Here is a 22,901-nt window from a genome sequence, read left to right as displayed (position 1 = left end):
GCGGGGCTGCTATGTCTCTCCTGCCTCCTCCCCTGCCTGCCTCCCTCCCTCCCTCCTCTGGTTCATCCGATCCACGCAGAGCGCAGCGCGCTGCGCCACCGGGCGGCCGGCTGCAGCAGCATCCACCCTGATAATACCTGTATAATAACATCTGTTTATGAGCTGCTGTGGTGGAACGAGCACATATCCACTCAAGATTAAAACTTTATGGCACTTAACTCCATTTCTTTTAAAGCTGTAGTCAATAGTTTTTACTACTTTTTGTATTTGAACAGTTCTTCATGTTGCTTTGTTTGGATATTACTTATTTTCCTAATAACCTTAATGCCACATGCACAATTGTGTAGACTATAAAAGTGAGCACTGATTGCACTGATGTAATGCATGTGAAACATATTTGTTCAATAAAAAGATGTTGATGTGATAAGATTGTGCATTGTACTGGATTAAACTACCCAACAGTTCATAATGTAGTTAAATAAGCTCGACCTCAGCCTCTTTCTCACCCATTAATGTAAAATATAAACTATATATGTTTTACATAACACAAGGAAAAGTGGTCTAAAAATACTCCATTACAAGTAAAAGTTCATTATTCAAAGTGTGTAAAAGTATCATCAGTACTATGTATAAAAAGTTGCAGTAAAAATGCCCTATAGTGAGTGGAAGGTATATAAGTATGTGTTTTATTATTACTTATAGACTGTTGAAATCATTAGAGATCTGTGCTGATTACAGTGCATCATATTTAGGAAAATTATGTTTTATTTGTAAAATCTAGCATTTATATATAATATAGCTGCCAAACAAATGAAGTGGTATAAGAGGTACATTGTTTCTTTCTGAAATGTACTGCAGTTGAAGTTCAGTAACACCACAAGTTAATTATGACAGCAGGTCTCAAATGTATATACCACATATAAAATCACAAAGGGTGCTGTTGTGTCAATGGATTTTCAATTTCAGTGTGAAACTTTGCTTTTTTAGAAAGATTTTGAAAAAGATTTGACACAAAAAACATTAAATCACCGTATTCAAGGCATCAACTAATCAATATCACTTACTGGTGGATTATTTCAATAGATCATTTAACCTATAAAATTAAAAAAAAAGGCAGTGAAAAAGAGTCCAAGGTGGCGTCTTCTCAAAGATATTCAGTGAAGCAGAAACTCTTAACACTGGAGGAGCTTTTACTTTTGATGCTTTAAATGTATTTTACTGTTAATATTTTTGTACTTTTATCATGTAACATTATGAATGCAGGACTTTCACTCAGTAGTCATAATGTGGTTATTCTGAATACTTCTCCCACCACTGCAAAGACGACAAAGACAAGCAGATGATAATGTGTCCAGCAGCTCTTAAAGTTAGTTAGTTTCATTTATTATCCTTTGGAGAATTTCCCTTAGGCAGCTAGGAGACAAATACAACAACAGTATGTTACAGTTAAAGACATTACAGACATTTAACAGCAGAGTGCTCCACAACAACACCACGAACAGCAAAGCACAACAAATGCAAATCACAAGGATATATCATCGTATCATAGCACAAGGGTTTGTTTGACAGAGGTAAGGTACCCCGAGGGAACTCCTGCTTGTTTTTATTTTGGTTTCCTTCAGAAAGAAACCCATTTGATACTTGTTATCTATGTGAATTGGGCTTTTCTTCTTTTGCTGTACACACAAAAATATTCTTTATTTTTATGTGGAGAAAGACTGAGCAAATGATCCAACAAGAGAAAAACAATTTCTTTGTTTGAAGGCAATGTGATCAAAAAAAGACTTAATTTTCTGTGTCCAATTGGCTGTATTAATAGAGCAATTCCAACACACACCACACCATCAGCCTTTTGTGATTTGATTATGTTGTTCCCAACTCATTTCTTTTCTTTCCAGATTCTCATTTGTATTTCTCTCTGATGGCTTATTGAAAAGAAAACATCATGTAAATGTTATCTTTGCTTCAGGCAGGGCACTCGCAGTGGTTATTAATTTTTGAAACATCAGCTGTTAGACGTGTTAGAATGAGTTCAATTTGCACATGTTAAGTTTAATCTTGGGACGTGTCAGTTTGATCCCAGGATGCCTCGGTAAAAACACTTCTGGAAAAAGAATTAACCTTTTCATTATAGCTTCCCAGGTAACAGAGGTCAAGAGAATAGGTCAAAATTGTTCAATCGACTTTTCTTAACAAGGAATGTGACTAGAATGTGTTGCTCGTTTTTATTTATTTAGTTTATTTGAAGGTGTCCAACATCATTTTACTCTCAATAGAGCCTCGATTCATCCCAAACAATCATAATGTGATAAGTGCAGTACACTACACTGTAATATAATAAGGGTGCTCTACTCTCAGAAGGTTTTCTGACTTTCTAAATAACCTTTTCTTCTAGATTTTATCATACCCTATCTCAAAACTTTCATCATGTACAAAGTATAAGACATCATACGTTCATAGATTTAGCCCAGGCGTCTCCAGAGAGGGGGGGCCTGGGGTGTTTGCTATCCCATCATCTTTACGTCTTCTACTCCCACTGTCTTACAGAGGCTGTAGCAGAGGCTCCGTTTTAAAGCTTGAGTATAGATACTTCATTTCACCATAGTCCAGAAAGTCTGAACTTGAAATCTAGTCATTATCAATGCATTAAACTCACAGCGAGCTCTAAAAATCCAACGATATCCATTAGATTTCCCCAAATGAATCCTCACAAAGGTGCAAACAGAGGTTCCCCAGAGCATTAACAGGCAGGAAACTATAGGAAGTGATTAAATTTGGACACAAACACATTCTTTGACCTCCTTCGGTTCTGCTTCAGGATGTTTATCTGATAATAAGACTGAAGAGCAACTTGTGCTTCATTTTTAACTTTCATATTTGAATCACAGAAACAAAGCTACAGCTAAAACTACAGGAGCTGAACCGCTGTGTGTTTAGTGGTCATGAATTCACGAGGGAGCTTGTCTACATTATGACTCAATTTTATTTTCAATATGAGGTCTAACCAGACCACAACAGGCAACAGCACGTACTCTATATGCTCTCACACATTCTCATTTAGCTACAAACATTTAGATTTTCTTTGTGGAGTTTGTAGTTAATCATGACTGTTATCAACTAGTATCCCTCCGGAGTATTCAGTGTGTCTGCCTTAAAGGGATAGTTTGGATTTATTGGAGCAGGGTTGTATGAAGTACTTATCCATAGTCAATTGGCACGTCCCCAGATTGGAGGAGCATTCATTAGTACTTATAAGCTAAGCAATGTGTTGCTGTGGAGCAATAACATTTACATTTCAACATGTAGATGTGGCGGTGTTGGACTAAAACAGTGTTCTGTAACTTTAATCAATACTCATACATCAGCAATATATAGGCCTTCGTCTGTCTCCTCCACGTTCCTTGAAATTATTCACATTTGAAAGTATAGAAATAAGAAATTTAATGCGCAGTTCCTTGTTGTGGTCACTCGAGGGCGATAAATAATGTCCCCATCCTTATATATAATTATATAATACATTATAATACTGTACTTATACATCCTTATATATACGATCAATGGTCCCGTTGAACATGAAGGGAGCCGGGTTCTCACTTATCCTGCAGCCAGCCACCAGGGGGCGATTGAGATGTTTTCACTTTACTTACCTCTTTATATACAGTCAGAGCCACTGAGATATAATCATTGACAGTATATATAATATACTAGAGGATATAATGGACTAAATCTACTTGAAACATCATCTCTGTCTTGAAAGAAACAACCTAAACCTAAACCGTTGGGACTTGATGATGAGAGTCTCTCTTTAAGTCTATTATTTTATTGTAAGGCTGTTAATAAATGGCATCACATGGTACAGAGCTTTAAATTGTTAGATTGGAAAGTTAAAAACAATTATTTATCCATATTGTTACCTCTAAAGAATATAAATAATCAGTTTTACGTTATTTTTTCTATTTACATGCAAAAATGTGAACTCAACTGTTATCATATTTATTAAACATAGCTATTTTACTATATATTTATTATATCTTGCTTGTTTTACAGTTGCTTTCTCATATATATTGTCAATGCATGCTTCTTGTTATTTATTTATTATATATCCCCTTTGCTGCTGTAGACTAATAAAGGGACATCTTATATTACTTTCTTTTTTCACAAAAAAAAAAATAGATTTATTAATACATTACAGCATAAAGCAAATAACCTCTTTGGACCACAGGTTTAATTTAATTGGACGACTTCTGTGTGCAATTTTCTGATTGGCTGTCCTAAAAATTGATCATCTAATTTAAACCACAACCAATAAACACGTGGGGCCGTAACATTATTAACTGCTTCACCATTTCAATATGTAACCCCGACGTGTATATAATAAAAAATATTTCGCGGAGACAGTGTTTAAAAAATATAATTATGTCCCTTTTTTTCTCCAAAGTAAACAACCACCAATCAGGAGCCACGTCCGTGCGTGTTGCTAGGCAGATTATGTTAATATATGCAATGCAGCCATCTCTGCAGCTACCATTCTGAGGTAAGAACAACTTCCACGCTTTCGACAAAATGTAAGAAAACTAGGAATTGCCCCACGGCCACTTCTGTCGCTCGACTGCTAGACAATCTTTCTGTTGATTTAAATTAAATGTGCGGGTTGTTTTGGCGCCTTTGCGCCGGCAGGAAATGTTTATTTTCTCCTCTCGGTCTCTTCGTATGTGGCTGTTGTTGTTAGTCCCACCCAAAATGGAGCCTGTTCTTCCTTGTTCCAACGGTTGACTTGAAGGGCTGGGCTCAACTAGAACGGGGGGACGGGTGGGTCTACCTTAAATAATTCGGGATTTTACGGGTTCAAAACCACCTTTGGTAAAAATCGCCGATTGTGGTCCACGTCCTGAAGCACGACAAGTTATGTTTGGCTCCAAGGTCGGCCTTACATTGGGACTATATGGCCGTAATGCTAATGTCGCGGTGCAGTAAATGCCCGGGTTTCTATAGCGCTGGTTTTTGTGGTATGGTCCAGTTGGGACTGAGAACCTGCGGGGTTAAAATAGGGGGGAATTGTATTTATTATTGATTATACCAAGTACATTTCTGAATGAGTTCAGAGAGTCGTGATCTTTAACGGTGGTTTTTGTGCCGGGATACGGTTGTATTTAGACACCGTTTTGTGGGCGGCCTCGGGACCAAACGTTGACCGCGTTTTCCCACGTAACCCCCGCTGAGAGTCTTGTGCTGTGACCGCTCTTGTACACCAAGTGACATGCTGGTTTATTTTGGCTTGCATGATCCTGTCAGGGCTGTCAAAAAAAAAAAAAAAAAAAAAAAAACAGTGTCTGGAGACCTACAATCTCTGTGTTTTGGTCGATTTGAGTGCAACTTTGCTGAGAAATGGCTGCTGCAGTGCTTTTATTGTTGCAGCTTTTTCCCCACACAGGCGTGTCTAGTGCATAATATGACTTTGATAAAGCTTTGACAGCAGAGGCTCAATCATCCATTCATGAGATACACATTGTTTATAATATACAGGCAGATGGTGCACCAAAATATGGTATTTGCCGCTTAGATATCGTCACCATGTTTCATTATTATTGTTATTATTATTATTCATATTATTATTATTGAACTCAACCCCAATCCTCTTGTCTGTGTGCGTTACAGGCGTCCCTGGCTGTCTCCAGAGTGAAGTGATAGGCGACGTGGTTGGTGACAGGCCTGGCACCGTGCTGCCATGGAGACCAAGCAGGAACCCTCCGCTGTGTGGAGTCAGACTGCTACCAGTGATTCAGGCAACGGCACACAGGTCCGCCATCCTGTCTGAACTGTCCCCCGAACTGCAATATATCACAGTCATAAGCAATAGAAGAAGGATGCCGCACATTTGATACGTCAAAGGACGATTTAAGCATCTCACGATATGTCTTTCAAAACACTCTTTTGTCACTTTTGTCAAACATTCACATGTATAGTTAGGCTGGTTTTCCAAGTTTCTCTCACACCATCCGTCAACTCTCGCATATATTTTGTGTAGTTGTGCTTTTTTTTGAAAGCGTGAACTGTTGCTGCAGGTGGTTCAAAGCCTTTTTTGTCTTGTTGCAGGTACATTTCGAAGGCGGCACAGTGGCCCAGATAGTGTACAGTGGAGATCAGGCGGACCGGGGACAGCAGCAGGTGGTTTATACAGCAGACGGGAACTCCTATACCTCTGTAGAGTCTGCAGAGCACACGCTGGTTTACATACACCCTGCAGATGGCACTCAGGTAAGAGGGGGGATCTTATTTAGAGTAGAGATATTTTTAGGTTTTTTATTTAGATGACACTCATAACTCTGGTCAGTGTTGTGTTCAAGGACGCTGTAGCAAGGCACATGGTTTTGTGTTGAAGCTAAGACCCCCCGCGGTCCTTCTTGACCGCCTATGTGGAACATTTTACAAATAAAACAGTATTAACCATTGCAGGAGTTGTATATATTTTTACTTGTTTCAAATGTACGAAATATATAAAATTCCTAACATACACTTTGGCCTGCAGCATTTGCTCACAGCACCGGGTTTAACTTTTCTTTCAGACTGTATTTGCGGATCAGCCGCAAGTAGCGTACATTCAGCAAGATGGAACAACACAACAGGTACGTTTACCTGGTCCTGTCATGTCATTACCTAGCTGTAGCTGTAGCTGTAGCTGAACCAATGTAATCTCAATTGTAGGTCACAGTCCTGCTGCCCAGTGGACAGAACATGAATGCTGCCAACCTGCATGTTCTCAGTAATGTCGCAGAGGCTCCCCAAGCCATCCTGGAGCCAGTTTCCCAGGTGAGGACACATTGTGCTGTTTACCTTTCCGAACTAGGACACGGTGTTTGTCTAGAACATGAGCACAGATTACTTCATGTACTTGCATTGTTATTTTGTTGTCTAAAACTAAGTTGTCTAACTTGGTGCAGTTTGTATGTGAGATACATTGAGATATTCACATTGCAGATATAGTATAATGATTTACAAAAAAAATCTCATCAAATTAATGTTTCTTTTTCTTTACTATAAAATTAGTTTTTACAAGCTCAAAAGCATTAAAAAATAACCAGTATCTAGGATCCAGAGATGCATTTATTTTCCTTTTTATATGGATTTCTGTTGCATTGTTACATGTGAACAAACCAAGCCTGTAGATGAGAACTTGTCAGTGTTTCCCACGAGGATAAACAGAACAGTTGAGTGAGTATTAACTCTGTCAAATGATCAAACGCACACAGGAGCAGCTGTCTGCGTCCAATTCGCTTCCCTCCATGGCTGACATGGCAGACCCCCCCACCAGCCCCCTCGGGGCCACAGACTCCACAGACGATTCTGACGAAGATGAGGATGAAGACTCAGAGATGGATGACTGGGAACCTCGCGAGCCTCAGTCGTTCAACCCTCACAACCTCTGTGAGTGACGTTCTCCACAGTCGTAACACAGTCTGTCAGGAGTCTTAATCGCTCATGTAGACAGCAGACAGATGTTGAGCAATGAGTCTCTTTCTGTGTCTCAGCTCACTGACTCAGCATTGACCTGATTTTTGCTGCATTTCTTATAGACAAAACACACACACACACGCACACACATAATAACACAACATGAAGTTGTAATATAGATATTTAAAAAAAACAAAAAAACAAAGATACATAAAAGATACTGCTGACTTTTGGCTGACGTTCTGATCTAATTCTGCACTACAGAGATGTTGTTGTTTTTCTTGATAAGCAGTTTAATCAAAATAGTGACAGTGTGTCAGGGTAAATTAATATATTGTTAATGGAAATCAGCTAGTCTGTTGTTATTCCAAGCTACTTATTCTATTTTTATACATTCAATATTAATTTAGAAATTATTAATTAAAATCACATAATGTCTCTTATGTTATCTGTATGACACATTTTAAGTAGAACAACAGCACAAAGTAGGGCAAAGTGAAAAAGACCATAGAGCGAAATCAACAATTCTGTGACACCTTTTGAACAATAAAAAGCTTCATAGTGGTAGTATTTGTTGCAGAGCTTTTGTATTGGATTGTGCAGGTTTTCTATAGCAAGTTCACAATTTGACCACATCAACTTTCTACATGTGTTGTGGTGATTCTGTCTTATTGATTTCTCCCTTTTGTGGCCTCTCAGGGTGTGAGGAGTGTAATAATGCCAACCCCTCTGTGTGTCTGAAGCACGGCCCCCTGCACCCCATCCCCAACCGGCCGGTGATGTCCAAGGCCCGGGCCAGTCTGCCGCTGGTCCTCTACATCGATCGCTTCCTGGGCGGGGTGTTCTCCAAGAGACGCATCCCAAAGCGCACACAGTTTGGTCCTGTGGAGGGACCCCTGGTTCCTCAGAGTGAACTGCAGGAACACTACATTCATCTGAAAGTAAATCAGTGCTCTGCATGGCTAGTTTCTATGTGATTGCTATCGAGCTCTCTGTCGTTGTGCAGTTTTGAGTTTGGCCTAGAGCTGCATTGAATAAAAGTACACACATCTTCTGTATTGAGAGGAGTCTCACATTTTACGTTAAAGTCTGTTTTATAGGAAAGTGATGGTTGAAGAAGAAACATAAGTTGTGTGTGTGCAAGCATGTGCAGTCCAGTTTCACTCTTTTAATTGATCTCTAATCAGTTTTTCTTGCTCTTAGCTGTGCATGCTGGATGCAGAGAAAGATGGAGACAAGTCTAACGACATGTGGTTGGACCTTTCCGATGAAGAAAGCTGTAACTGGATGATGTTTGTAAGACCTGCTCAGAACCACCTGGAGCAGAACCTGGTGGCCTATCAGTACGGCTCAGAGATATTTTACGCCACCATCAAGAACATCCAACCAAAACAAGAGCTCAAGGTCAGTCCTGTGTAGTTTGTGTGCTGTGTTGTGTATCGTATGTGGAAGGAGAGTGAACCGGTAAATAAAGGACATCTGAATAAACTGTAGTCATTTGTGTTTTTAATGATATTTCCTTCTGCAGGTGTGGTATGCAGCATCATATGCAGAGTTTGTCAATCAGAAGATCCATGATGTTACGGAAGAAGAGAGAAAAGGTGAGGCTTATTATGTTTATACCATTACAAACTAACAGTAGTAGGGGTGAGTAGTTGTGGCTGTTCCTGGGCCTCACTTTCTGTTGTTCCTTCAGTGCTCCGGGACCAAGAGAAGAACTGGCCTTGTTATGAGTGTAACCGGCGCTTTGTGAGCTCTGAACAACTGCAGCAACATCTCAACATGCACGACGACAAGTTGAACTCTGTCACCAGGTAAAACCATGTTTTATATTTTCTTTCATTTCTACCACATTAGAGCTCATATGACCTGTTCGTGGTTCCTTTACTCTCTCAGATCCAAAGGACGCGGTCGAGGAAGAGGCAGAAGGAGATTTGGGACAGGAAGAAGACCGGGACGTCCTCCCAAATTTATACGTTTGGATCCCCCAGTAGACGCCGGAGGTGACAAGACGACAGTAAGGGACACATTAATACGTGCTGCGTTGATTTATCGATTGAATTTGACACAATTTCGCACATTTTCTCATCAGGCGAAATGATTATCTGAAAAGTTACACAATACACAATCATTGTTGGTAGTTCCAGCTCTAGTGCATGCAGTATTAGATTCACCATAAAACAATAAATGGAAAAATTATTTATACAGTTATTCAAGAGCAAAGTAATAACAAAGAAGCAAATGTTTCTGTCAAAATATTCACGAGGGTTGTCAAATACATTGAATCATAAAATGAGCAGCACAAGATTAAAATGGGCTGCTGACAGATAACATAAAAGCAAATCTGAAAGTGTTTTTGAAACTGAATTACCTGAGCCAATAACAACATTCCTTTTCAATTTCCAATTCCCTTTTTAATCAGGAGATGCTGGAATTGACGGAGAAGCCGCTGGAGGAGCGAGTGGAGGGAGCTCAGAACGGGTTGAAGGTGGTGGAGATGGAGCCGGAAGTGGAGGCTGTGACTGAGCCAGAGGGCCAGCTCATACCCCCTGCAGGGGAACCGGTCCCAGAGCCCATCACCCCCCCATCCAATACAGACCTGTCAGTTCCACTAAAGGAAGACCCGGCACAGAGCAGCCAATCAGACGCCCACCTCACATCTCAGGATATGCGCCGTGCCAAGAGGATACGGGTAAGACTGGAGCCTCTGTGTGTTCACTGAAATATAACGGTGTTTGTTATTTGGTGTCATAATGATTTGCTTTACAACAGTATGTCTCTTTTCCTCAATGCGTGCTTCCCTCAAAGATGGATGTGCCGGTAGGTGGGATGGCAGAAAAACATGAGGTTCAAAGATTCCTTTTGTCATTTTCCATAGTGTTAGGATAATGCTCCCTCCTACACACTCCACTGCATCCATCAGCCTCTTCCCATGTCTCAGCAGATCCATGTCAACAACCCTGTTGGCGTTTTCTGTTAATACTTCCTCTCTTTCTCTTTTCCATCTCAGAATGCAGCGCTGCAGCACCTCTTCATCAGGAAGAGTTTCCGTCCATTCAAATGCACCCACTGCGGCAAGGCCTTCCGGGACAAAGACAAGCTGGATCAGCACCTGAGGGTCCACGGCCGCGACGCCTACGCCTTTTCCTGCCACATTTGCAGCAAGAGCTTCATGAGCGACTCGGCCCTGGAGGACCATCTGGTGGTGCACACGGAGAACCGCTCCTACTCTTGTCTCTTATGCCCAGAAACTTTTGAAAGGCTGGATCTGCTCAAAGACCACGTAGGAGTGCATGCTGTGGACGGCTGCTACACCTGTCCTTCCTGCAAGAAGACATTTACTGACTTCATCCAGGTTAGTAATAAGTGTCTTACAGGCTGATACAGTGATTTTAGAACAGGGTTTGTCAGATCTGACAGGAAGTGAATTGTCAAAACCATTTTTAGATGTTTAAAAACACAAAATTCAGAAATCTCACAGGTTATCTATGTACTCACCACAATGAAGGCAGTGTAGCCAGAAGCATTTAAAATAGCCTGGTTTAAAATAGTAAATTAACACATTTACTTTCTCTTACTCAGGTGAAGAAGCATATCCGCTGCTTCCATTCAGAGAAGGTCTTCCAGTGTTCAGACTGTGAAAAGGCCTTCTGTCGGCCGGACAAACTGCGTTTGCACATGTTGCGCCACTCTGACCGCAAGGACTTCCTGTGCTCAACATGTGGCAAACAATTCAAGGTAAGCTGAAGAAAGGGAGAATTTAGAGATAACAGCTGGCAGTGTTAGTTTATAGATATGTGAGTTCTGATGTGACAATGCTTTTCCTTTTGTGACGTTAAGAGGAAAGATAAGCTGCGGGAGCACATGCAGCGCATGCACAATCCTGACAGAGAGGCCAAGAAGGCTGACCGAATCCACCGCTCAAAAACCCTCAAGCTGAAGGTGCCCACCACCGACTTTGAGAGCTTCATGTTCAAATGCAGAGTGTGCATGATGGGATTCAGACGCAGAGGAATGCTGGTGAGCAAAAAAACTCACAAAAAGCTTTTTATTTGTTGATTTTGCGTTCAAGTACACTGAAAGTGAAATTTCTGGTTCTTTTTCTGGTTACAGGTCAATCATTTGTCCAAACGTCATCCAGACATGCGTATTGATGATGTGCCTGAGCTAACGCTGCCAATTATCAAGCCCAACAGGGACTACTTCTGCCAGTATTGTGACAAGGTTTGTTTTCCTCATCCTGCCATGTGCACAGTGAAATTTGGAAAAGACATGTCATTATTATTATTATTATTATTATTATTATTATTTTATAAAGTTCATTCCTTAAATCAAACATGCAAACCTGTACTTCCCCTCAAACTCTGAACACGAGCGTTCAGCATGATATTAGTGAATCGTTCTGATGGAATGATTTCTGTGCAGGTGTATAAGAGTGCCAGTAAGAGGAAAGCCCACATACTGAAGAACCACCCCGGGGCAGAATTGCCTCCCAGCATCCGTAAGTTGCGTCCAGCTGCTCCTGGTGAGCCAGACCCCATGTTGAGCACACACACCCAGCTCACTGGCACCATCGCCACTTCACCAGTCTGTTGCCCACACTGTGCCAAACAGTACAGCAGCAAGGTTAGTATGAAGCAAAGAAGATATTTGACCGTTTTATAGGAAATCTGCATAAACATTTATACAGAGATGGACTAATAATTTACAATTCCATGCTGTGTCTGGGACTCCAAATGCTAACTTTCTGTGTGTTTGTATCTCAGACTAAGATGGTTCAGCACATCAGGAAGAAGCATCCAGAATTTGCTCAACTTGCCAACACCATCCAGACTCCTCTGACTACAGCTGTCATCAGTAGTGCTCCTGCAGTCATTAGTGCAGATGGTACCACAGCTGAGGCTGTAGTGGTAAGAAAAAGTCACAAACATACACGATGAGCAATGCTCAGCGGATTTCTGTCCAAAGGTGTCACATCTTGCCATGAAAATTTGTATTGCGTAATAAAAAAAATGGTAATAGCAAAGAACAAACCTACAGAAAACTTATTATTAAACTTAGTTTAACAGAAGCAAGAAAGAAGTAAAGAAAGGTCAACTAATGTACACCAGATATTCTATAACTGTTTGATTTATTTTCTCTACAGACTACAGATTTGCTGACCCAGGCCATGACAGAGCTTTCTCAAACGCTGACCACAGACTACCGCACAGCGCAGGGAGACTACCAGAGGATCCAGTACATCCCCGTGTCTCAGGCAGGAGGCAACCTGTCCCAGCCGCAACACATTCAGCTGCAGGTGGTCCAGGTGGCTCCGGTAAGATCCAGGATCTGATATAGGACCAAGATTAATTCGTTTTTTTAAGCATTTATGCATCCCGGTAAAGCTGACTGAACATCTCAACAACATCCTTTTACTCAATCACAGTTATACACACGTAGGATGTAAAATAACAGTAGGGTTTAAACATTTCAGCAGGCAAACAGTTTTTTTATTTTCTGTTGTATCTTTAAGATTTTGTGCAATTTCTCTGTCTCCCAGGCTTCCTCTCCACATTCCCAGCACCCGACAGTAGATGTGAGCCAGCTGCATGACCCTCATGGCTACAGCCAGCACTCCATCCAGGTACAACACATCCAGGTCACCGAGCCCTCAGGCACTGGACAAGGTGCCACCCAGGTAAATCCTCGGTATACTGACTCTGAGGTTAGGTTGATAAGTAATTTATAACATGCAAGGACTTTATAACAAACTTTGTGAGCTCCATAATGTTAAACTTGATAACACAATAATTATATGAACAATCTCTTCGCTCTCTTTTAGGTCACAGGTCAGCCTCTTAGCCCCACCTCCCAGCAGCCCAGTCAGGAGCTGAGCCCCACCCAGATGACCCCTGTGACTTTAGCTCAGAGCCACACCCTGCAGACCAGCAGCACCCAGCAGCAGCAGCAGCAGCAACAACAACAACAACAGCAGCAGCAGCAGCAGCAGCAGCAGGGGACGGTGCAGCACACTTACATACCTGGGAACTGGAACTACAGAGGCTACCGTGAGTCACATACATGCTCCCATATAATCCAGTCGGAGTGTATGTGATGGCTCTGTACTGTATGATTGCACGTCAGGTTAATATGTGAACTTTTTACTGTTGCAGCGTCTGAGATCCAGATGATGGCTCTACCTCACACGCAGTATGTGATAGCTGAGGCCAGCACGCCTGTATCTGGAGTCAACAGCAACCAGGTGAAAACGGTGAGTGAATGCTGTCTGATAGATGGAGTTAAACTGAACCTGAACTGTTTGTGGAGCTAAAGACGTTCTCATCCCTGTCCTGCAGACACACTACGTCATCTCCGAGGGTCAGACTGAGCTGGAGACCAAACAGACTGTTCCTCAGACTACAACCCAGGCCCAAACTGAACATCTGGAGCAACAGCCGACCAATCAACAAGCCACCACGCAGTACATCATCACCACAACCACCAACGGCAGCGGCACTAGTGAAGTCCACATCACAAAACCGTGAACTGTACAGTGATGAACTCTGCAAACCCAGCGCAGACCCCGCAGACTGATCCTGCATGTAGACCTCAGCAGCTTGTACGCACTTGAATGAACAAACACATGTGATATATGCACATGGATACAGACTTGTGTACATACAGAGTTAAAATGGGGATGAATTGATGACCAGCACAGTTTTATGTGTCTGTAAAGTGTTGAGATATTGAATGAGGTGAGAAAATAAAGTTAGTCGAGAGAAAAATGCTTTGATTTTGAACAGAATATTTAAACAACAAAAGCTAAACTAAACACACACAAAACTGGAAAGTGTGGAATTTGTTTCAGAAAGATTTGAATTGAAACTGAGTCTGAAGTGGTGGAAAAGTTTTGTTGCTCAGTCCTTTTACAGGTTTGAGTGCCCATTTTACATATTTATTAAGTTGCAGACATTTCTTCAAGCAAAGTATTTGTAAATGAAAGTGTGGAAAGAAATTCTGAAGTGAAAACTGTGGAAAAATATTGTATAAAACTATTCTCAGTTGGCCTTATGTTTTTGCCCAATGCAAGTACCCAACACACCGTCTGTTATATTGTATGTTACCATGTTGTTGCTGATATCTGATCTGATATCTTTTTATTATTTATTGTCCTGATTTCCGTAAAATCTTTTGTGTTTTTTAAAGTGATATTCAGAAAAGCAAACATAATCATTTCAACTCGTCCAAGACTGGCTGCATGCTACCAAGGGCTTTGGGTGTCCGTTATGAATGTTTTACTTTGATTTAACGAGGATCACACAGTTCTCACAGATACAACAGAGCCAAAACTTGGGGATAATTTTATTTTTTAAAGTATTTAAATGCTCATTTTCACTAACTGGATGAACCAGAAAACTATTATTGAGGAGTAAGATTCATTGAAGTAAGTTTCAAGTCGGTTTCACCTCTGAGGTGTGATTGGATGTGTCAGAAATGTGCTTTTGTTACACCTGTAAGCACACCCAATAGTGATGTCACAGAGTTCTGCAGTACACCTGTACATCACTGCAACAAGACGAGGAGTTAAACCACTGGAGGTCAGAAAAAACAAGATTTTTGAAGGGTTTTATGTTACTTTAAAGAAGAATAGAACATGCATTTCTTTCCAAGACACTTAGGAGTAATATGTTCAGTACTGAGGTTATTTTTTAAACGAGAGCAACACAACAACCAGCAAACTGTCCAAACCCTACAAGTTGTTTTATTGAAGCTTGAAGCCAAATGCAAAATGTGTTTTCCTCATTAACTCTTTTGAAGGCAAATGACTAAACGTTAAAATATTTGGTTATAGCATCAAGTGGACTTGAAGGAACTCAACATGATACAGCATATTCTGCTGTATTAATCTGTTTACAAACCTACAAATATATTGCAAGTGCTTGGTTGGTACTTAAAAGGCAGCAAATAATTTAGGGTAAAAACCAGCAGGAGATACCTCAGCATGTCTCATATTTCCTTCACAGTAGTGTAAGAAAGAAGAATGTACCTCAGCAGGAAGAGTGCAAATCTTGTGATAACAAAAAATACCTGTCCTACTGAAGTGTCCATTAGCAAGTTAAAAAAGTACATAATGTCTTAGATTGTCATTAAGTACTTGTACAAAAAACTCCCCATGATACAGGTCAATGCACTGAATTAAGGCGGGTGTAAAATGCTATTAATGTGCCCATTATTTATATTGGTCTATGGCGATGGACATGTACAAAGTATAGTATAAATATGAGAGTTTGATCACGTACAGCGATTCCTATTGTTGCAGGTGATTTTGTCATTTTGTCCTTGTGTTGAGAAATTAAATTCTTTTATATATGTACATTGTGTTTCCTGCTCACTTCAATTATGAACGTGTTGAACTCGAGACAAATGGAGCCCAAACTATTTCACAAGGTCTTCTGAGGTTAATTGGAGCTGGATTTTGTCTGGATGTCATTCTCGTTCTCAGTGCTAGGTGGCAGCATGGCCTCAGAAGACAGAAACAAGTTCTACAGCATCTTAAAAAAACTGTGATAGTTAAACATTACAACTCAGACAGACAGTGCTAACCTCAATTATGTCTGGGCTGTGTTCCATTTGTAAACCTCTCTCTGGTTTGGGTAAATTTAATGCCATTCACATTCCAGCAGGTTGCTCACATGCTGCGATCTATTAATAGCTCAGCGTGAGTGGGTAACAGTGATTTAGAAGAAAAGAAGTGACTGCTGGAGAGGTTGCTGTTGGCTCACCGTATACCTGGGCGGAGCTGGAATTGTCCTCCACACAATTGTGATCAGTACGTTTAACACATTCCTGCGAGGATGGAATGTGGGAAAAGGAAAAAGCCACTACCTAGATAAAACTATCTTCCAGTTGAACCAGTTCAACAAGCTTGTCATGTAGAACTAAACACATTTTTAACAGGTGTATGTTGGTCAAGTAAATGCTCTGCTGCATTTTCAACTAGCATGTCTGTGTCTGTGTTGCTCCCATGCCTCGGTTGACAGTCCTCTACCCCAGAAGTCAAGGAGTTAGGGGACAGGGAGAGAGAGGGGGTTGGGACAGGGCCTGTAAATGGATGGACGGGGAGGGAGAACCTGCTGAGAGGCGAGAACTGAAGAGGTAGGTAGACCTGCGTGTCTTTCAACAACTGGCCTTTCATTTGAATCAGCTTTTGAGAGACAGGTCTCTGATTACCTGCTGTTACAGGGAGGAGAAGCCTGTGTGAAATGATAGTCCTGGTACACTTCTCGGCTCAGACTATGTTGACAGCAAATGTTTTTCTGATCCATTAGGCAGATATCTGTCAGCGTGACACTCCTCTGGCTTCTCGTGTAACTGCTTACCATTATACATGTGCTAAAAGACCTGAAGTCAAAAATACAGTACTGTGCTGGTTTAGGGATTTGACTCAGCTGGACAACAACAGCTGGCCCATCACTGTAAATACATGTTGTGTGGCAAAGCATTGTCCCCAAAAACGTGATTTTAAAGTCCAGTCTGGATCCCAGGATTTCCAAAGATATCAACTTGTATGAAAGGCGAAGCACAAGAAATCTGTAACTTTCCATCTCATGCCATGTGTTAAAAACTTAAATGTTCTAGCTCATCCTAATTAAAGGGAAAATTCACACAATTCATACAGTTTTTCACAAAAGACTAATAATACAGTGTGCTAATCTTAGCTAATTGTCTGAAATGTATGTCCTGTCTCCTTTTCCTTCCCATTTAACAATGGTAAAACATTTAATTCCCAATAAACTCATCAATCTGTTGCGTTACCGGTTTGCTGTCTATCTTCTCTGTTACCTCATTACTCCAGCGGTTCAAAGCAAACACAAGCTGTTCGTCAGCCACAACAAACATCTTGGTCACAGACTCTGAGGACACTTGGACCCTTGAAAGGCTGGTACAGTTTTGCTCTAGTGGGTGTAGTGTGGTCGGTGTGCCAGGTGGAGGCGCCGCTGCACCCCTCTCAGGGTGATGTGTGCTGGAGGCTCCTGTTGGTGTGTCTGCTGTGGATGGTTCTGGGAGTTTGCGTCTTGGCCCTGAAGTGCCGCCTGCGGCCAGGACAGAGCCGGGTGAGTGCATGAACTGAATCTCCCTTGACCCTGTTGGTGTATATAATCATGTTATGTTTATTCAGTGATTTTGTTCCAATTAAAGGTGGAGCCTCCACTGAGGATACAGCAGGAAGTTGTGACTGAAAACAGGAATAGCCAGTATTCATGGTGAGACATTGTTTTACAGTCATTTCTCTTTTTATTTGATATCAAAATATATATAAATAACACCTTATAGGCCAGATGTTACTTCTGTCTTCACCGCATGTATCTGATGCAAGTGAGCCCCAAGTTGGCCAACACTTTACAGCGTAAAGCAGCTACTACAGATGTCCATTTAAAAATCTGCTATCCATATTTTAGGAAAAACATTTCAAGGCATCCAGAGGAACCACATGTCACCTGTTTGCTATAAACTGTTTTTATTTCACTTTTTATAAAATATCAGTACATCTGTAGGGATGATCACATTTATTTGTTGCTTTATTTTGCCAAAAGTTATTTTTTTAAATGTTTCAAGATGACAAAAATATCATCCTGGTAAAAAAATCTAAGTTTTATATAAAAAAATTCAGAATCTTTTCAAGCAAATCCTTACACATGGTCACTGTCTTTCTCCAGGATGTCCCAGTTGAGGAGTCACAGCCACGACGTTCCTCTGGCCCTCGCCCTGGCTGACAGCCTGCTGCTGTGTGTGCTTCAGGAGCCCCTGTTGGACCCCAGCGTGCCCCACATAAAGGCCCTCCTCGCCAGACTGGAGGTAAGAGGCAGGAAACCAGCTTAAGGAAGTAAAATACCCTTTCTCTCCACCACACACAGTAGCCTCCAGCAATACCCGTCATCTCCCGTGTTTTCAGTCGCTCTTTGCATGTAGATCAGTGTGAAGTCTTTGTCGGTGATATTACAGAGATCAGACCTTGCACTCAGGCATACACACATATTTTAGCCTGAGGCAACACATACACCATCACTGAGCTGCTGTCGTCTGCACTCTGAATTAACCAGATTGTCAGAGGAGATAATTTTGAATGTGTTGTCTCTTTGTGTTGTATTGTATGTAATTCCTGTCTGCGTTTTAGCACACACAATGATAGCAGTGGCAGTCAGCCTGTCAGTCTTTTATTTTATAATATTTTAAGTATTGAATGGATTTCCAAGAAATCTGAAGCTGACCAGAGCATGAATCTTGAACTCCTCTTTGATTTTTGACTTAATTCTAACTGCATGAGCAAGTCAACTGTATATCACAGTAGTTGATGAAAAAACATCTCCAGGTCTAATTTTCCAAAAATCAGCTGTAACTCACTGTTAGCCACTGTCATACTGGGCCTTTCCTTCTGGCACCAGCCTCGGGCTAAACTTGAACTCTTTTGCCATGAGCATTACAGCATCAAAAGGCCAACAGCAAAGCTATAAACTTTTTGTCTTGTTTAAAGGTCCAGTGTGTAACGTTTAGGAGGATCTATTGGCAGAAATGGAATATAATATTCATAGGTATGTTTTCATTAGTGTGTAATCAGTTGAAAATACAAATCCAAAATCCAAAATGTATCTTTGGACAGTTGCATGTGTAGAACAGATGTGTCAATAGAGGATGCATATAAAAAGCAACAAGTAGATTCCTTTGCACTGTCCTCATCTCTTAAAGTTTTATATGACAGCATTATGCACAAATAAATTAAGACATGACTTTTGGTGGATGTATTTATGTATGTGGATTAAGTCCTGCACAGCCACATGTTGCATACACTTCGCAGAGGTAGTTTAAAGTCACTTTAACAAAACTAAACCCAGTCCTCTCTTTTTCACTGTAGTCAGTGTCTCACACACTTGAGAAGGCTGATGCTGGGTCAGAGGGGACATTGGAGGAGACGGACCGAGACTCTCAACTGACAGACAAAGTGAAGCTCATCCGTAACTTCGTGCAGCAGAGGTGAGGTTCAACATCTAGTGTACGTGAAATTTGCTTTCCTGGAAACACAAACTCACACACTCCTCTCTGATAGGATGAGGTCACTGTGTCGGCTCGTCCAGGTGCAGGAGGATTTTGAAGCCAGTGTTAAGGACATACTGGAGGGCGTAGATGGCCTCTGGGCTCAGCTGGAGGAGCTGCACACCGGAGTCACGCTCACCAAAGAGGGGAGCCGGAGCCACAGAGACCTGGCCTCGGCCCAGACAGACGCAGCGGTAAGCAGGGTTTTTAAAGTGCTGGATTTGTTTAGCTTTCAGTTAATCTGAACTACTTTTTAGTTACGACTAAGAAATATGTTTTTGTCGGGTTTCCAAAGTTAAGTTGCGTCTACAACAACAACAGTTGTCTTCTTAGAACCATGAATCTTGGTGATTGCGTTAACATTTGCCATGTCGCTGCCTTTGAGTGTTGTTTGTAATACTCCTACGTGTTTGGCAAAGGCTTTGTTCGCAGTCTTGGGTCACTACAGGAACAGGCTTCAGTGCTGCCAGACTCGTCTGGAGGACAGCACACAACTGCTGCAGGTACACTTCTCCTCATGCAATAAAAATCCACTTTTCATATTTTCTGCTGTCTTCACTGAGAAAACCCGTCTACTCTGTTCCACAGGAGCTAACCTGGAGTCACACTCATATAAGCAACAGTGTGAGCAGCAGCAGTGAGTCAGTTTGGCCGGAGCTGTTGCTTCAGTCCAACATTGAGCAGGTACACTAAACTCTGGCCAGTAGACAAACAGCAGAATGTTGTTTATAGATTTAGAAATCCAACAGGACTAAAAACTCCTCTCTCTTTGCAGTTTGACAAGGTGCAGGAGAGTTTCCTCTCCCTGGAACAACAGACCTCAACGTTCCAGGCCCACCTGGAGGGACTTGGAAAGGAGAATCAGGAAGGACACGCAGGGCCCCTCGGTTATGCTAACGGGGCCCATTCATGCCCAGTGTCCCCACAGAGTTCCCCACATCTCCACAGTGGACGCACAAGCAGTGTGTCACTGGAGCACCGTAACTCGACCTCTGCATCCGTATCTGTGTCCTCAGCAGATGCAGACTCGGACACAGAAGCAGACGCTCCTCTGTCACTGTGTGAGAGGTCGGCACTGCAGTTAACCTCCACTGTCGGACGCCTGCGTAAATCTGGAAGGAAGAAGTGACTTTTATTGGACTTTAGACATTTTGTAAATAGAATACAAGAAGAATACAAGAGAGAATATTTTCAAATGTTGATCATTTGCTGATTATTTATTGCTTCCTGTGATTGCATTACTGTGTTTTACTACTAAGCTTTAACTTTTCATTTCAAGGACTGCATGGCTGGTTTTTAAAGCTTGCAAGTGCATCTTTTTAAATTCAGTGAAACACAAGGGGGCACACTTTCACCAGTTATTTCAGGCACAAACAGACAGCACAAATTATACATTGTACAGTCATCTCAGATCTCTGTCTGCAATGACAGGCCGTGGCCCTGATCTTTTCCTTTCAATCAACTTTATAGGAGGAAAGGGATGAACAGGCTCCTAAAACATATGGCCCATAAATGTGTTTCTTTAAGATCAGAACAGTCAGTCAACTTGTGTCTGAAGAATGACATTTTTAGAGTAAGTTAGAGAGTTAATTTCACCAACCTCCTTTTTGCACTTGAAAATTATAATGTAATGTTTTTATTTATTTTTTATTATTGTACTACTTATAAAACATATCCAATGTCTGTTACAACTCTTTTAACAAGTGTACATTTATCAACGACTGCTTAGTGAATATGTTCTTCTAAGGTGCAGGAGGAACAGGTTACAGGTTAAGAAGTCCCAGACTTTTTCTCTTTTTCACAACTATTTTTCGTTCCGTCTCTCTCTATCAGACTCTGCGATGACTTGAGCCCTTCAAAGCAGGGATTTTAGGTTCAGGGGCGGGGGGGGGGGAGGAAGGTAGAAGGGGGCAGTGGAGGTCAACGCCGGAAGCGTTTCTGTTATTACTAAAAACTGAGCAGTCCTCTAGACCTTTTTGAAAGACATGAATGTCTTTGATCCAAATTCAATTACCCTACAGCTTCAACACTGATAGCATGGAAGTCGACATAGTATTCTCCACCAGATTCCCGACTTTTCTTACCAGAGCAAACAGGATTTCTGATGAGAATCAATTCATTCATGGCCGCTGTTAAGTGCTAATTGTAGGGAGTCAGTACAGTATGCATGACGTGGATGTCACTTGACCATGGACTTGCCTACCATCTGCCAGATCCTGCATCTGTCTGATTCACTCACACTGGGTCAGTGATTGGGAGAGGTGGGGCTGACCCCAAGGGGGATCTGGGATGAAAGGAATGTAAGCTGAACACTGCAGGATCCGAGCTGTCACAACACCAAAGACACAAACACACCATGTCTGGATGGATGGAGGGATGTAAAGACTGTGGGAGGAGAGATGTTGTGTGTTTGGTTATTTGAAGTTAGTGACAAGAGCTTTGAATAAAAAAAAATTAAAAAAAATGTTATGACATGCCGCATGAATATGTAACATTTTCCACGAATCAGTCCTGAATACACAGAACATAACGGTCTTGGATGCTTGCTTACAATAACAATGACCACATTTGCTTTGAGGTCCAACAGTCAAAAGACAACAACAGAGGTTTTTGAATTGATTTATGAAGTGCTTTTATAAATGACTGGGGGGGGGTTGATTCCATTAGATGTGAATTAAAAACAGTGCTTCAAATACAAAACAAGCCCTGCTCTACAAGCCAGTGGGGAGCATCCCGGTCCTGTCCAGATGAACTCATGCCTCACATTGCTGGCATGTGATGTCATAGCCAGCAGAGGGACGGTGTCTGGGAGAGCAGAGGGCACCGGCTATCTGCTCACCGAGAATGTAAGAGTGAGCTAATGAAATTACCACAGGCTTTGTTTAGTTACACTAAAAAGTTGATGACTAGCTTCCTCACGGGCCACTCCAGTCCTGGAGGAGAGGCTATTTCAAAGCTAGCTCAAGTGTGTGTTGTTTCAGAAAATATGGTTCATGGCAGAGGTCAATCCCTCGCCTTATCCTGACAATTACTCAGGATCGGGTTTCACTGGCGTACACATAGCACACATTTGTGCTGATCGCTCCTCTGATGGCACTGCAAATCACCGTACAGTAGTATGGACGGCTGCTATCTGATATAAACAAACTCGAGACTTGTCACAAAACCTTCTTGAGAGCACAGTTAAATAAACCAGCTTAAACTCTCATTAAGATTCGAAATTGCGTTTTCCTGAAAGGGCTAAATTTTATACAACAAAATGACGAGTAGGAAGTTAGTATGTGGACAAATAAATATCAGAATAACAGAATAAACACACACTGTGTCACCAAATAAAGGCAAGAACAACTAAGCTGGCTTTAACAATGATGAATGATGTT

The 22,901-nt window shown here is 41.5% G+C and overlaps 2 protein-coding genes across 5 annotated transcripts; both read left to right on the top strand.

The window, feature by feature from the left end:
- Positions 1–4,484: 4,484 nt before the first annotated feature.
- prdm10 (PR domain containing 10) lies at positions 4,485–15,805 on the top strand. 4 transcript variants are annotated; one of them, XM_051397806.1, is made up of 23 exons: positions 4,485–4,534; positions 5,656–5,797; positions 6,094–6,255; positions 6,564–6,623; positions 6,703–6,807; positions 7,248–7,422; positions 8,149–8,390; positions 8,653–8,853; positions 8,978–9,050; positions 9,146–9,263; positions 9,346–9,466; positions 9,872–10,141; positions 10,460–10,804; positions 11,032–11,187; positions 11,290–11,469; positions 11,563–11,673; positions 11,875–12,075; positions 12,216–12,359; positions 12,596–12,766; positions 12,992–13,129; positions 13,274–13,499; positions 13,605–13,702; positions 13,788–15,805. In XM_051397806.1, the coding sequence occupies exons 2-23, from the start codon at positions 5,726–5,728 to the stop codon at positions 13,974–13,976; spliced, it is 3,558 nt and encodes a 1,185-aa protein (XP_051253766.1). In that variant the 5' UTR covers positions 4,485–4,534; positions 5,656–5,725; the 3' UTR covers positions 13,977–15,805. The 4 variants fall into 4 exon arrangements, with proteins under 4 accessions (XP_051253766.1, XP_051253768.1, XP_051253765.1 ...); XM_051397808.1 differs by lacking the exon at positions 4,485–4,534 and adding an exon at positions 4,543–4,565; XM_051397805.1 differs by lacking the exon at positions 4,485–4,534 and adding an exon at positions 4,715–4,809.
- A 545-nt stretch (positions 15,806–16,350) lies between these two features.
- Positions 16,351–21,993, top strand: si:ch211-151h10.2 (uncharacterized protein LOC567699 homolog). Its single transcript, XM_051399116.1, has 9 exons — positions 16,351–16,587; positions 17,288–17,546; positions 17,632–17,696; positions 18,150–18,288; positions 19,343–19,461; positions 19,535–19,715; positions 19,941–20,024; positions 20,110–20,205; positions 20,297–21,993. Exons 1-9 carry the CDS (start codon positions 16,457–16,459, stop codon positions 20,648–20,650), a joined length of 1,428 nt encoding a protein of 475 aa, XP_051255076.1. The 5' UTR covers positions 16,351–16,456; the 3' UTR covers positions 20,651–21,993.
- The last annotated feature ends 908 nt before the right edge of the window (positions 21,994–22,901 follow it).

Source organism: Dicentrarchus labrax, unplaced genomic scaffold (genome assembly GCF_905237075.1).
Source record: "Dicentrarchus labrax unplaced genomic scaffold, dlabrax2021, whole genome shotgun sequence".
In the NCBI taxonomy this organism is placed as follows: domain Eukaryota; kingdom Metazoa; phylum Chordata; class Actinopteri; family Moronidae; genus Dicentrarchus; species Dicentrarchus labrax.
Note: the sequence above shows the minus strand (reverse complement) of the source record. Positions and strands in the feature narration are given on the sequence as shown.

Bases quoted from the DNA above. Each gene is read 5' to 3' on its own strand.
- prdm10 (XM_051397806.1), top strand. From the start codon at position 5,726: ATGGAGACCAAGCAGGAACCCTCCGCTGTGTGGAGTCAGACTGCTACC. The intron at 6,624-6,702 runs GTACGTTTACCT...TCTCAATTGTAG, and splicing joins AAGATGGAACAACACAACAG to GTCACAGTCCTGCTGCCCAG. The intron at 13,500-13,604 runs GTGAGTCACATA...TTACTGTTGCAG, and splicing joins CTGGAACTACAGAGGCTACC to CGTCTGAGATCCAGATGATG.
- si:ch211-151h10.2 (XM_051399116.1), top strand. From the start codon at position 16,457: ATGCCTCGGTTGACAGTCCTCTACCCCAGAAGTCAAGGAGTTAGGGGA. The intron at 16,588-17,287 runs GTAGGTAGACCT...TCATTACTCCAG, and splicing joins GAGAGGCGAGAACTGAAGAG to CGGTTCAAAGCAAACACAAG. The intron at 20,025-20,109 runs GTACACTTCTCC...TCTGTTCCACAG, and splicing joins ACAGCACACAACTGCTGCAG to GAGCTAACCTGGAGTCACAC.